The sequence below is a fragment of the Nematolebias whitei genome, chromosome 21 (assembly GCF_014905685.2).
Source record: "Nematolebias whitei isolate Nwh7 chromosome 21, NemWhi1, whole genome shotgun sequence".
In the NCBI taxonomy this organism is placed as follows: Eukaryota; Metazoa; Chordata; class Actinopteri; order Cyprinodontiformes; family Rivulidae; genus Nematolebias; species Nematolebias whitei.
Window position 1 is genome coordinate 29,066,550 of NC_056518.1, and position 14,527 is coordinate 29,081,076.

Here is a 14,527-nt window from a genome sequence, read left to right on the forward strand (position 1 = left end):
TGAAAATGGCTGCATAAAAATGAGTTTATAAAAGACATCATCCAGCAATCGCAGTAACTAAAATAGCATATACAGTAATTTTCCTAATCTAAATTTAAATCCAAATTTTACAACTGGTATATCTTCATAAACAATCCTTTGTCTTTTAACCTTTATAGTTTCCTTAGAAATTTTTTATTTTTTTCTCTGCCAACTTTCATAAAGCACCAGGAAATCCCTTCGTATACTGTTTGGTCACTATGAACCCTAGGGGTTCCTCTTTTTTAATAAAGGCTTGGATTCTCCGTCATCTCTCCAGATATATAAAAAGAGTTTCTGAACTGGCCAAAAAAAAACAAAAAACACTATTGATCATTTTGAAACTTTCAGATGGATCATTTTAAAATAGTCATGAAAAGAAAATATTCGTCTCTATCAGTAGTTAATATAAAGCGTTTGAAGATGAACGGGAATTTAACCTCTAGCCCCGCATTTAAAGCAGTTTCCAGCCCTGCAGGCGGCAGACGCACCATAAACCGGAAGTAGCCTGCCAGAAAGACGACGACGAAGAAGAAAAACCGGAAGTTGAGCACTTGCTAATCAAAACAAAAACATTTGGAGCTTGTCAGTCATGTCCGCCAGAGGAGCAGTTCAAACTGCGGGATGATGAAACATTTAGGAGCGAACCGAACCACACAGAGCTGTAAACGGGGTTAAATGGTTCCCGTCAGCCGGGACACTTTAGCAGCTTTTAGCTTACTTTATGGCGTCCTCGGCCGCGGGTCTCCAAACGCCTAGCCCCGCCGCATCTTCATCCGGGGCTAAGCCGCCTCTTCCTCGCCAGTATCCCCCCTCTGCCGCCTCCACCCCGGGCTGCGTGATGGCGGAGTCGGTGGACGACGCCGAGGGTTTGTACGTGGCCGTGGAGCGGTGTCCTCTGTGCACCACGTCCCGCCGCAGGCTCATCTGTGCCCGGTGCATCCAGGCCGGAGACTTCGTGTACTTCGACGGGAGGAACGCCGAAAGGTAACAAGTCTGAGACATGTCCCTGGACTTTAACACGCAGGTAAAAACAGGTGGATCAGGGGTGTTGAAGAAAGACGCCCGTGTCACAGCGGATCAGAAAACCAGACACCGTTTTGTTCAACAAAAAAGGCCAAAATAAAGCAACATGCTGGGGTTTAATACTGTAAAGTTCTGCCAACAAGAGAAGACTCGGGTGACCAGATCACAAGAATAAAACCTAGTAATAAATCCAAAGGAATGCATGTCGCCCGCCTCTCTAATGCCTCACTTTTAAACTAAGATTGGAGTTGAATCCAATCATAATTGTTTCAGCCGTCAGCTTCAGTATGGGTTGCTTTAGCTACTATTTTACCTCTGGCTTTTTAGCTAGCCTCTTAATATCTAAAACAGTTAAATCTGGTCCTCTGGACATTCAAAATAACAAAACAACAAAATCTAGAAATGTTTCGTCTTTCATCCGAAAAAAGTCTTTTGGATGAAAGACGAAACATTTCTAGATTTTTTTTGTTGTTTTGTTTTTTTGAATGTCCAGAGGACCAGATTTAACTTTTTTAGATCTTTCTACCTGGATTATTGAGCATGCATCAGGATAGCCTCTTAATACTTTTGGCTGACCTTTTGCTTTTTATAAGCTAAAGATTGATGTCTAACTTTTTACCAGCCTTTTGCTACTTTTAGCTTTTAGTTAGCCTTTGGCTGTGAGGTAATTTTTGACACGTTAACTAGGTTTTTACAACTATTTAGCTTTTTTTTTTGGTTGCTATTTTGAGCTTTTACTCTGTTGCTAAATTTGGCTCAGAGCTTCTTTTTTCTGGGGGGGGGGGGGGTGTAATTTAGCTAGCCTTTTGCTACTTTTAGTTAGCTATTTTTTTATATATATTTTTAGCTTTTAATAAGCCTTTTATTACGTTTGGCTGTTGGGCATTTGTTTTTGCTATTTTGGGGTTTTACCTAGCCTTTTGCTATTTGCATAGTTTAGCTATTTATTTGCTTCTTTTGGCTATTTGCTCATGTTCTCCCTTTTTTTTTAAATATCTTAGCTTGGTTTCAGCTTCTTGAGCAGACCTCAGCAGACCTTCAGTGCTCAGCCTCACTCTGTCTATACACAGAAATGTCTCATTTTCTTTGGTGGTTTGCTTCATGTGTTGGTATTTGAATCATTTAGCCGTTAGCTTTCGGTGTCTATAGCTAGCTGTCCCAGGATAATGTGGTATCAAGTCTTTCAGTCTGGAGTGCCCTCAGGTTCAGACTTCACAACAGTTTAGTGGACATTTCTGTCGTGTTTCATCATGTCGATGTTTTTATCTGTAGATACTCGGAGAAGGTGGGGCGGCTGAAGACGCTCAAGGATGAGAAGGAGAAGCTGCAGCAAAGGTAAAACACGTGGGCTCAGTCACTTAAGAACTACTTTTGATATCTCAGATGTAACGTTTGTGCTAATAGTGAACGATAAACTGTGTCCTCAGTATTCTCCAGGCCATGGACAGGAGCCTGCAGGCAGATGAGATGGTGAGCTCTTTATCTTCTAAAACAATATCTTCTTGTAATTCTGTAGACACATTCAGAATGGAAAAGTGAACAGTCTTGGTTGTAGAAGTGTTAGAAGATGTTGTTTAGACAGATGAGCGGCAGAGTTGTTTTTGGTTGTCGTAGATCAGACTGAATTAATGGCTGTTTTCTGTCAGAAATGGAAGATCATGCTGTGCAAGATAAAGATCGAGCAGCTGAAGGAGGCGGTGGCTTTGGGCAACGAGGAGGTGAAGAGCGGTGAGTCTTCGAGGGTTCTGATGGATTCGTTTACCTCTTGCGCTTCCTGATCCGCCGCCTCTCGTTGCAGACAGGGAGCTGCTCCTGCGCTCCCAGGAGGAGACTCTGCGGCTGCAGCGCCGAGCGGGGCGCCACCAGGAGAAAAGGGACAAGATCGAGCGCCACAACCGGCGACTGGGGGAGCTGCTGGAGAAACGGACCCAGGAGCACCAGGGCAAACTGGTCCAGCTGGCGGCTCTGAGGCGGGAACACATCCTGGAGCTCACCACGCATATTTTCCCCACGCAGGAGGAGAAGCAGGGCAGCAGGTCAGCAAATTCAGCAGCCTGCAAAAGCCAGAACGGCAGGAGGGAGATGATTGCAACTGCAAGCGCTTCGAGCGTGGAGTTGGTCCTGTTTCACTCAGACATGGTGTCAAACATGTTTCATTCAGTCGCCCCAACCTGGAAATAGTCGAGTTTTATGTTCACCTTTTTTAACAATGAGTGTATTCATTTTTTTTTTTTTAATTATTAAAATCACAAGGAACTCAAAAAAAAAGTTTTATGTTTAGGATAATTCGGTCTGTGGACAATTTCATAATTTGCCAAAGCAGCGAGGTCTGGGTATTTTTAGGCACCTCATGATCTGTTTATGATTCAGAGAGATGCAATATCAAATAATTAAATGCATCTAAATTATAATTTTTCATCAAAACACTCATGTATATATTTTCATGCCTTAAAAGACGTGCACAGTAAAGTATGTCAAAACACCCAATTATTCTTAGGCTGCCGACCAACAGTTAGCATAGATGCTAACTTCATATTGAAACTGCCATGAAAACAACACAGCACCATGTTTATCACTGGAAATTTAAAAATAAATTATTTGTAGTTGTCTCCAAAGACTGTTGGTGTAGATTCTCAGTCATCCAGGACATGACTAATAAAAAAGACAAATTGACTGGTTCTGTAGCTGAAGACATTTGGAGTTCTGAGCTTTAAGCTGCATGTTTGTATCAATATTTGGATTGATCCACATCCCCTTACCTCACTGGGGTAAAGTCCGATGAAATGAGACGTGCCCATCCAGACTGAGGTGGCTTTAAGAAACTTCTGATTCAGTAGCGCATATGAGAAAGATCTGGGCCTGATTTGTCACGTCCAGATTGTCACTTTTACCTGCAGCCTCAAGTGAGTAAATATCTGTTCATCAAACTCGAGGGAAGATGTGTCGAGGTGTGTTCGGACTAGCCATTCGCTCGTCAGTCCTGTCAAAATTAAACGATTTCTCCAAACTGAAGTTGTTCAAAGAGCGACCCACAACAAGTAAAATGTCTTTTAAAGCTTCGGTTCTGCCTTCGCAAACCAAGAGTTCCTGATGGTGCTTAAATATCCAGATTTGATCTTTTACATTCAGCTCCACACCCTGCTTTGTGTTCTGTGGGGGGTTCTAGATGAACTGTTTGGACTTTAGCTGCACATTCAGTTCATGGAAAGCATAAAGCTCAACAGACACAATAACTTTCAGTTTTTACTTCTTGCAACTTGTTTGGGTTGTTTAAAAAAAGCCTAAAGAAATAGGTAAGATATCTAAAATAATGTAAATTTATGATGTTAAGTGAAGCTGTATGTGCAGCTCATTTGGTTTACTTCCTGTTGGAGCAAACGTTTCATATTTTTGATGTCATTTCCTGTTTTACAGCTCAAGTTTCTCATTGGACACCACAGTAATTAAAAGAACCTCACAAATAATTGGCATCATAAACTATAAATTGTTGATTTCGTAAATGTTTAATTAATACATTTATGTCTTTAGAGAAAATGTTGAGCTGTGTAGTGACCCCTGCGTGTCTCCGTCAGAGATCCCGCGGACGTGATGGCAGAGTGCGACCCCGTGCTCACCTCCAGCACGGTGTCGGAGCTGGCTGAGGCCCGCAGAACCACCTACCTGTCAGGACGCTGGATCTGGGATGACCAGAATGGGGAGACCAGCATCAGCATCACGGGAGCGCCGGTTGTGTTGCCTAGCAACGGCGATTACTCCACCTACTACAGCTGGGTGGAGGAGAAGAGCACCAACCCAGGTCCAGGTGAGCCGGGGGAAGTTGGGGGTGTGAGTCTGCCGGGGTGCAGAAACAAGGTGGGTTAGAAAAGTTGCTTAAAGGGACATTCCAGTCATTTTGAAAACGGGATCAGTGGAAATATCTATTTTATCTCCACAGATCTGATCAACTCGGAGATATTTTGAAAATAAAAGGGTCCAACAATTGAGTTTTTTTAATTAGTTTTTGTTTTGAGTGAGTTGGATCTCACACAGAAAAGACAGGCTTTGTCTCTAAACATTTTAAGTAAAAAAAAAAATTAAAAAACTTTTTAATTCTATTCATGATTTTATTTGTTTGCTCTCATAATAAAATGATGACCAATTACATACATGTGCATGAGTGTGTCTGCCTGTTAGCAAAATATCTCACAAACCACTAGACTGATTTTGACATTTTCTGTAAAAAGTTGATGGTTGTACGTCTACAACTGATACTTTTTGAGTCAAACTGATTCAAGACGGCAACTTACTGCCATGACTAAACATAAACACGGTCAGTTTTATGGACATTGAGCTAAATTTGTCGCGGTAGTAACTGAGACGTATCCTCAACACACATGTTGAGTGCTACTCTTTCTAAAACATTTCAAAGTAGTTTTGTTGTTTCTGATATTATGATGTAAAATGTTTAAATATGTAAAAATGATCTGCTTCGCTGTTCAAATTGAACCTGTCCACAGAAACCTCTTTTTATTCCGGTTGACTCTTCTAATCCAGGGGAAACTAGGATGAAAACGCCTGAGATTGTTCCAGATTAAAGTGATCGTGTCTGTCTTGTTGCAGAACTGGACCACATTAACCCAGCTCACACCATCAGTGCTGCCCTCTGCTACGCCACACAGCTCGTCACCATCCTGTCTCATATCCTGGACGTCAACCTGCCCAAAAGGCTCTGCAACAGGTAGGACCTGGCCCGGCTCGGCCCGGCTCTGCCTCTGCTGCAGTCTTGTCGAGTTAGACCTGATGATTGGTTGTTTGGGTTTTCCTCAGCGAGTTCTGCGGAGAGAACCTCAGCCGGTATCGCTTCACCAGGTCTCTGAGCAAACTGAACACCAACATCCTCCACCTCTGCTTCTCTCAGGTCAGTTTCTGTATCGGTACATTGGTGCCACCCATCAACAAACGCTGGGCCAAATCAAAATAAACAAGCTCATGCACGTTAGCAGTGCTCCTGTCTGACTTGAGTCAGTTTGAGAACTGGGCTGACCTGCCCGATCCCAGCAGGTTAGATGTCAGCCTCAACCGTCGGCTTATACACGGTCTATCTACACTTCACAAACATACGCTGGCAACACGGACATTGTTTGGATGAAAAAAATGGCAACAAACTCAACAAACATCAACGTTTAATATCAGCTAATGGAGCTTTGTTTCACACCAGTGCCATGGTTTCAATAAAACCTTTTCGTTTCTTGATAAATTATTATAAAAACAGGCTTTTGCTTCACTAGCTGTTCGCGTGTTAGCCCAACGAGCTTCCTCTGTTCTATCCAGTCGGACCAGTTTGTTTACGGCCATACCACCTTGAATACGCCCAATAACATCTGATCTTGGAAGCTGAGCAGGGTCGGGCCTGATTAGTACTTGGATGGGAAACTACCTGAGAATGGCAGGTGCCATAAGCTTGGGGCCACTGTGGTGTAGAGGTAGGGCAGCTGACTTAGGACTAGAAAGTCGCACGTTCAACTCCCCGTCGTGCTCACGTTGTGGTGTCCTTGAGCAAGACACCTAATCCCTAGCTGCTCCCTGGGCGCTTACAATGATGAAGCTATTATTTTTGACAATTCAGAGAGCTCAACAGGACAAAAACGGTCCAAACATAATTCAGGTTCTAGTGACATTTTTAAAGCTGCCTTATCAGACAGGAAATCAGAGGCAATAGAAGGAAAGATGGTTTGAATTTTCTCTCTGAAATAATTTTATTTATAAAGAATCTCATGAAGTCATCACTGCTCATATTTGTAGGGATACATGATTCAATGGAGATGGGACTTTTAATTAGTCTTGCTATAATACTGAACAGAAACCTGAAATTATTTTTATTCTCATCAATTAAATGAATAATATACAGTTCTAGCTTTATGGGGAGCTTTCTTATATGTTTAACAGGTTATCTCTCTAAGTTGAATAAAATAATTTCACGTTAGTGGAGCACCATTTTCTTTCCAGCTTTCTAGATACCGATTTTAAAGTACATAACTCAGAATTGAACCAAGGAGCCAGCTTCCTCTGATTGATTACTTTCTAACTTCTAAATAACTGAAGCCATTTATGTGTTTTCAGCACGTGAACAGCGAGAAGCTTCACCCTCATCACACACTCAGGAACGTCATGTTTCTGATCGATCCTGACAATGACAACCTGGGCAGGTGAGAGCCAAAGTGTTCATCCAACCACACAGAGAAGCGGTTTCTGGTGAAGTTCTTTACAGCGGTATCAGGGTTGTTTTGCCAGGATTAGAAGCTTAGTTTAAAGCCGAGTTCAGGATTTTCTGCATCATAAAGCCGGTTTGGGTCTTACTTGGGTCTGTTACCACAGTAAACTTCTCATGGCTTGTAACGGGGAGCCACATCCTTCTTCATCTGCCCTAAAGATGTTGCAAAGATCCTGTGAAGATCGGAGGTCGTGAACTGCTAATAAGTTGCAACAATCGTACTTTTGTTGTGGTTGTAATTTAGTTACAAACTGTCTTAACTATGTCTCACTTTCATTCAGTTTCATGACAGTTTGATTTAACTGCTCACTGAACTCTTCCAAAGTTGTCTCACTTTTTCTTTTTTAGCACCTTCTGACTCAAAAACTGAACTAACGCCCGTGAGAACTGATGAGAACTTGTTTAAATTTCTTGCAACACATCAGTAAAGATGAACTGAGAACCATGAACATTTTGAGACATTTTGGAAACACTTTGTAGTTTGTCACCAACAGTTGCTGCCCTGCAAGTCAGGTGATTAAGGTTCAGACAAACAAAACCAATGTCTGGAACCAGCAGAAGGAAAAGTTGGCACCAAAAATTTGCCAATTAGAATATACAATCTTTGTTTCTGGATAATGAGATAATGTGGCAAGATGAGAAGAAAGCAGTAAATTCTAATTTTAGCACATGTCTTAAATCTGTCATCTGTCATTATCAGAGTGCATAAATAACAAAATGTTTTGTAAGAACTGGTGGACCCAAATTGGATGTCGGTAATATTTTTTGGTTCTCAAATGGTTTCCTAAAATTTAACTAAACCCAAATGCTAAAGCTAAATGCTAAAGCAAGAGTGTTGTGATGACAAAAAAGAGAGAGAAGAGACGGGAAATTATGGGTTTATCACTGCTGATATCATCATTGCACATTTTCTACAGGACTGGTCCGTTTGAGGTGAGCGCTGACCTGGAGGAGTCCATGGAGTTCGTGGAACCAGAGGCATCGGGACCGACGGAGGAGAGCGGAGACGAGGCGGTGACGGACGAGGAGACGGACCTGGGAATGGACTGGGAGACTGTGCCCAGTCCACGGTTCTGTGACATCCCCTCTCAGGTTGGCTGCTGTCTGGATTAAACTGTTGGATTGACAAATGCAGATTAAATGTGTAATCCAAGTGACAAAAACTCACCAATAAAGCCTCCTCTGTCTGGTTTCTGCTCCCCCTGCAGTCCATGGATCTTTCCCAGAGTGCACTGCAGGTGTCCCAGCCGTCGGGTAACCCCGGAGGGATGATTTCGTCGGCCGCTGCCTCCGTCACTTCCTGGTTCAGAGCGTACACTGGCCAGCGCTGATCCAAACCCATCGCCAGAAGCTGAAGGCCGGTTTAGAGCAGGCGGTCCAGGTGTCGGGTCAGAAACGGACTTCATATTGTTTTTATCTTTTTAGGGGGCTGGACTGCAGTTGGATCCAGTTGGTCTGTCTGAACTTTTTTGCAAGTTCCAGAGCAGTTTTTAAACAATCCGTGATAGCAGCAGTTGTTCTTGAGCAGGAAGCTCACACTGAAACGTTTGGGTTCCATTTCCTGTTGGTTCTGTTGGCCTTCCTGAGCGTCATATTTGTCTTCTGTGTGCGTCCACGTTTTATTTTAACGACCGGTTGAATGCACCGACTGAGCACTAATTATTATTTTGACATGTGAGCTGTTTTCTTCTGATTCTGACCTAAATGACTTTTCTGATGTTTAATAAACACGTAGTTCTTGTGTGACGTTGTCTTCATTGAACGCCATCTTGGGCTCAACATCATAAAACTCTTAACAGATCAACTCGGACACTTTGTGCTAATCTTGTGAATAAACTACATTACAGTGTTTCAGCCATTTTGCGTAGTTATGTTCATAATTGAGGTAAAACTGGAGCTTTTCAGATCGAAACGCTATAAAACCTACAAGAAATCCTCTGAAGAAGGTTGAAAGAAAATTAGTGCTTTATCCAAGTCAAGCAGGGATTTAAGATCTCTTGTTATTCAAATCAAGCTCTTCTGTTTATCTTGATCATTCAGGCTAAACCCTGGTTTAGTTAACTGTTTCTGACTAGTGGATAAAAACGTACGTTTTAGGCTGAGCGCACACGTGGACCTTCAAACAGGTCAGGGAGCAATAAAAAAGCATTTCAGATGGTGTTTTCTTAAACCCACGATCATCTGTGGTGAGAAGCGTGCAGCTGCTGATCCTCTGAGGAGCTTTGTGTTTGGCATGTGAGCTGAAGATTAGCTGTTTAGTTCTGTTTGGTATGCAGCTTTGAGCAAAAAAAAACTGACCTGATTCAACAAGTTCTCATCACAAACATTTTATGTTCCACCGCTTAAAATTTCACTAGTTTTGATTTTGAGCTTTTAGCCACAGTTTTGCAGATTTTAGTTTCTAGCTAGTAGCTATAGTCGTACTTATTTCAGCTAGTATCTATAACTTACTTTTATCTGTATCTACTTTTTAAATTTATTTTAGCATGTGGCTATAGTTTTATAGATTTTAGCTTTTGGCAAAACTTTTGTTCATTTTAGCTTGTAGCTACTGTTTTGGTTTGTTTATCTTGTAGCTATTTTGCTTATTTTAGCTAGTAGCTATTGTTTTACTTGGCTATTGTTTCATTTATTTTAGCTTGTAGCTCTTGTTTAGTTAGTTTTATAGCTGTTTTACTAATTTTAGCTTTTGAACAGTTTTTAGCCACAGTTTTGCAGACTTTAGCTAGTAGCTATAATTTAGCTTGTTTTGCTTAGCTAGTAGCTACTGTTTTGCTAATTTCAGCTTGTCGCTATTGTTTAGCTTATTTTAGTTAGTGGTTACAGTTTAGCATGTAGCTATTGCTTACTGTAGCTTGTAGCTACTGTCTTCCTAGTTTTAGCTTTTGTTCCGTTTGAACATCTTCAGTTTTTTCATTCGTTCACAGAGTTCAGGTGTGACTCTGCATGAGGTTCCACAGAAACTCATTTTCTTCCGTCATATTTGTTTAGTTAGTTGGTTGAACAAGGCCGTGGTTTGGTCTGAAAGTGCTGCTTCTGTTCTTTGGGTCCAGAACACAGAACATGAGCTCACTCGTACACCTCCCTTTTCTGCAGGATTATTGAGTTAAAGCTGCTCGACTGGCTCAGCTGCAGGTTTTGGCTTCAAGATGAGGTCTGCTGCCGTTTGTCTGCTGATGTTCTGCAGCTGGATCAGTGGGTGCCGGTCGGAGGCCTCGGTTCCTACACCTGGATTTGTCGGGGTTGGGGAAGATGTTTCCACTGAGTTCACTGTCCTGTGGGATGAAATGCTGGGCATGAAGGATCTGGTTTTGAGCCAGAGAGGGGAGGGGGTAGGACAACGTCAAGCCCTCCGGAGCATAGAGAGCCGGCTCAGAGACGGAGAGACGATGGCAGAGCGGCAGAGACAGAACCTGGACGGGCTGAAGGTGGATGTCCACCAGCAGGTGGACGAGCTGAGGAGGACTCTGCTGTCAGAGCTGAGCTCCAGTTTGAGGAGGACCGAGGAGCTGGAAGTCCGGAACAAAGGTAGGTTTTTATTTTCCCCATGGACACTGCTCTGCTGATGAAGTTCTACCTGTGGCTGTAAAATGAGCCACAGTCCACTCTTTTTAAAATCTAGAGTTTTATTCATCAGGACAAAAAGTTAAATGATTCAAATGTAACCTCAAGAGAACAAAAAACAGTTTTCACTAAGTCGGAGAGGTTCAGGAGCTGCTGATAAACTGACCCTCATCCGTGGGACCACCTGTACAAGCATGCAGGTGTGTGTTAACACAACACCAAGACGGAAAGGCATCAGCAATGATCTTAGAGAAACAGCTGTTGCTGTCCATCAATCTGGGAAGGGTCAAGTTCACCTGAAATTCATTGTTCTACAGAGAAAGATTCACAAGAGGAAAACCTTTCAGACAGCTGACAATCTTCACAGCAGATTCACCCTGAAGGTCAGACTGTGCAGTGCTTGAGAAATGAGCTCCATCTGAGGCTCTACAGGCATTAGTTAGGTCAAAGGTCACCACCTCTTCTCCCCAAAAACAACATGGCAGCACAACTTAGTTTTGAAAGTTTTCATCTGAAGGAACCACAAGACTTCTGGACCAGAACCAGACCAAAGGACAGATGTTTACCCAGATTGCACTGAAGCAAGCAACTCCTCCCAGCTGTCAGCATGGTGGTGGAGGGCTGATGGTTTGGGCTCTTGTCAGTCACTGAGTGGACCAGGAATTCCTCTGTAGACCAAAGGACCAAACTGGGTCTGACAGGACCATGACACAGCAGCTGATCTACAACAGAACGGGTAAAAACAAAGAGATTAACCGGTCCAGTCAGTCCAGAACCTAAACCCGACTGAAACGCTGTGGTGGGACCTGAACAGAAGTTGAGCTGAGCAGAAACACTCGGACACTCAACTCTGCAGCAGTCAGATTGTCTTCTTTTGTCTCACAGTCCAATCAGTCCAGGTGTCAGAACTTCAGTCCAGAATGAACAGCAGTGAGAGATCTGTGGAGGACCTGAAGAAGAAGAACTCAGGTGAGTGTTGGGGTTTTGTGGTCGACATCATCGTGTACCGTTTCGAGGGAATCAGATCATAAACGCAGAGTTCGTAAAAGCAGCTAAAAGGCTAAAGTCCCCAGAGTCATTGTCTGCTGTTGTTTCTTCAGCTCTGGCGGCGGAGCTGCCGTTCCTGCAGACACGACTGAGGGCGAGTGAGAGCACAGTGGAACAGCTGAGGAGGAAGAGCACAGGTCATCATCCTCCTCCTCACTTTAGAGAAAACACCGACTCAGCATTCAAACAATTGTTTTCTGTTTTTCTTTAGCTTTTGTTTAGTTTTTTATTACTTGTAACTTTTGGCTAGTGTTTTGCTACTTCTAGCTAGGCTTTTACTACTTTTACTTTTTGGCTGGTATTTAGCTGCTTGTACAGCTTTTAGCTAGTGCTCTGCTTATTTTAGCTTTAATAACTAATTTTTAGCTTCTTCAGCAGTCATTCTGCTCTCAGCATCGCACGGGACTGTTGCTGGAAGTGAAGTTCCTCCAGTATTTATTAAAGTTGATCTTGTCTGAATGGATAATGACACATTAAATGTTGACAGGGGTCGATGCACCTTCTGCCTGAAACTATTCTCTTCTAAAACCGAATAATAATTTGTAAATATCTAAACTGACAAAATGCCAACTTTTTGATATTTAAACGGTTAAAAAAAAAAAAAAAAGTATAAGGAGAAACGAGATTTAAAGAAATGTTAAAGCTGCTGTCAGTGGCTCATTAGAAAACAGTAAATTCTCCTTGGAAGTTTTTTTTATTGTGGTGAATTTATTTTCTACTGGTTTTCAGTCCTGGCACTCAGATTGTGCAACACTGAGAGTCTGCTGGAAGACCTGAGGGAGCAGATTTCAGGTCAGCTTTTACTTAAACACATTGGAACCGACTGGGTGATCGTTGTTGTATTTATTATGGATTCAGAGGAATAGTAGCTCTTTAGTCAGTGCAGGATTAGATTCTTGTTAATTGGAGGATGTTTTCCTGAAAGCGACCAAATCAAAACAGTTTTTGTACTTGCCTGCTCAAGCTTGTTGCATTGCTGAAAGATTATTATAAATGAACATAAACTGAGGAGTTAAAAGAGAAAGCTGGCAGAAAAATATGATTGTTTACCTCAACAGCACCTCTAAAGTTCCAAGCCTCCAACAGAACGTCTGAGATGATCTCTGATGGAGAAGAGATGGAGAGTCGACTGAATGTCAGTCTGGAGAAGCTGAAGACGAACACTGAAGGTAACTCCACCCATCAGCTAGAACACGAGTACACATCAGGTGATGAGCACAGGTCCAATTCAAACCTGATGAGCAACTTAGAATCATATACGGAGACGTTAACAAGTCCAAAACAAATCAAAGAGATAACATTTTAAATGAAGGTTGGTTGTTAAATGGAAGGTTGGATGGTCATAAAGATGGATGGAAGGAGGTGGGTTGAATGGATGAAGGTAGGTTGGATGGATGAAAGTTGGTTGGCTGGATGGATGGATGAAAGTTGGATGGATGAAGTCTGGATGGTTTGTTGGATGGCTTGCTGGATGTATGATGGATAAAGATTGGTTGGATGGTTGGTTGGATGAAGGTTGGCTGGTTGCTGGATGAATGGTTGGATGGATGAAGGTTGACTGGTTGGCTTGATGAAGGTTGCATGGATGGCTGGATAGATGGTTGGTTGGATGGCTTGTTGAATGGTTGTTGGATGGATGGTTAGATGATTAGTTGGTTGGATGAAGGTTGGATGGTTGGACAGATGAATGAATGAAGGTTGGATGAATGATGAATGAAGGTTGGATGGATGGATGAAGGTTGGATAGATGGTTGGATGGATTGTTGGATATATGGTTGGTCAGATGGTTGGTTGGATGAAGATTGGATGGTTGGTTGGGTGGATAAATGAATGAAGGTTGGATGGATGGAAGAACGAAGGTTGGATGGATGAATGAATAAAGGTTGGATGTTTGGTTGGATGAATGTTGGATGGTCTCAGAGGAACGTAGTCTGTTCAAGTCAACTCAATGACATCATCATCAGTTCACTGATGGATCACTATTTCCCGTTTCCCTGCAGATCAAGTTTCTGAGGTGAAAAACCAACTGAGGTCCAGTTCGCTGCAGCTGCAGGAGCTGAGATCAGCTGCAGGTCGGTCACACGATCACTTTAAACTGCTTTACTCACTTCCTGTTTGCTTGTTTTACCTGAAACAGCTCGATTAGTTTCTGCAGAGAGTCGGCTGGAGGAGACCAACAGGCAACTGGAGGAGCTGAAAACACACCACGCAGGTGAGGAAGACTAACAATCTCATTTAGTCTGCCTGTTTCTGACTCGCTCATCTTCTGGAGGACGAGGTCCATTTTCATGTTTACAATAAGATGACATCAGTTGGAAAATCTACAACGAGTTCCAGTTTAGGAAAGTTTTAAAGCAAGTTTCTGGACTCTAAACTGAGAAAGATGCTGAAACGTTCTCTGAGCAACGTATTCAGAACCATTGTTTGATGTTCTGTTCAGAGCTGGTGAGCAGACTGAGAACGAGTGAAGAACGGATCCACGACCTGAACACAACAAACACAGGTAACACACGACACTTCTACACTTACTGCAGTTACTCAGGTCCACAGAGACACAACTGGACCAGCTTCAGACCCAGAGCGCAGGTTCTGTCATCAACTTATGATGTCCATCTCAGTAAT

The 14,527-nt window shown here is 42.6% G+C and overlaps 2 protein-coding genes and 1 pseudogene across 2 annotated transcripts in view; all 3 read left to right on the forward strand.

Annotated features, from left to right (window-relative positions):
* The first annotated feature begins 554 nt into the window (after window positions 1–554).
* atg14 (autophagy related 14) lies at window positions 555–9,101 on the forward strand. Its single transcript, XM_037695497.1, has 11 exons — window positions 555–1,005; window positions 2,317–2,379; window positions 2,472–2,514; window positions 2,691–2,772; window positions 2,843–3,080; window positions 4,617–4,846; window positions 5,644–5,761; window positions 5,851–5,941; window positions 7,144–7,229; window positions 8,212–8,386; window positions 8,503–9,101. Exons 1-11 carry the CDS (start codon window positions 743–745, stop codon window positions 8,623–8,625), a joined length of 1,512 nt encoding a protein of 503 aa, XP_037551425.1. The 5' UTR covers window positions 555–742; the 3' UTR covers window positions 8,626–9,101.
* LOC119427935 lies at window positions 6,367–6,485 on the forward strand (annotated as a pseudogene).
* A 1,342-nt stretch (window positions 9,102–10,443) lies between the features above and the next one.
* LOC119427215 (myosin-11-like) overlaps window positions 10,444–14,527 on the forward strand; it is a 9,799-nt gene continuing 5,715 nt past the window's right edge. The window contains exons 1-8 of the mRNA XM_037694794.1: window positions 10,444–10,822; window positions 11,744–11,827; window positions 11,959–12,042; window positions 12,635–12,697; window positions 12,964–13,074; window positions 13,906–13,977; window positions 14,052–14,117; window positions 14,346–14,408. Coding sequence (XP_037550722.1) covers window positions 10,444–10,822; window positions 11,744–11,827; window positions 11,959–12,042; window positions 12,635–12,697; window positions 12,964–13,074; window positions 13,906–13,977; window positions 14,052–14,117; window positions 14,346–14,408 — 922 coding nt within the window. The remainder of the gene's footprint in view (window positions 10,823–11,743; window positions 11,828–11,958; window positions 12,043–12,634; window positions 12,698–12,963; window positions 13,075–13,905; window positions 13,978–14,051; window positions 14,118–14,345; window positions 14,409–14,527) is intronic.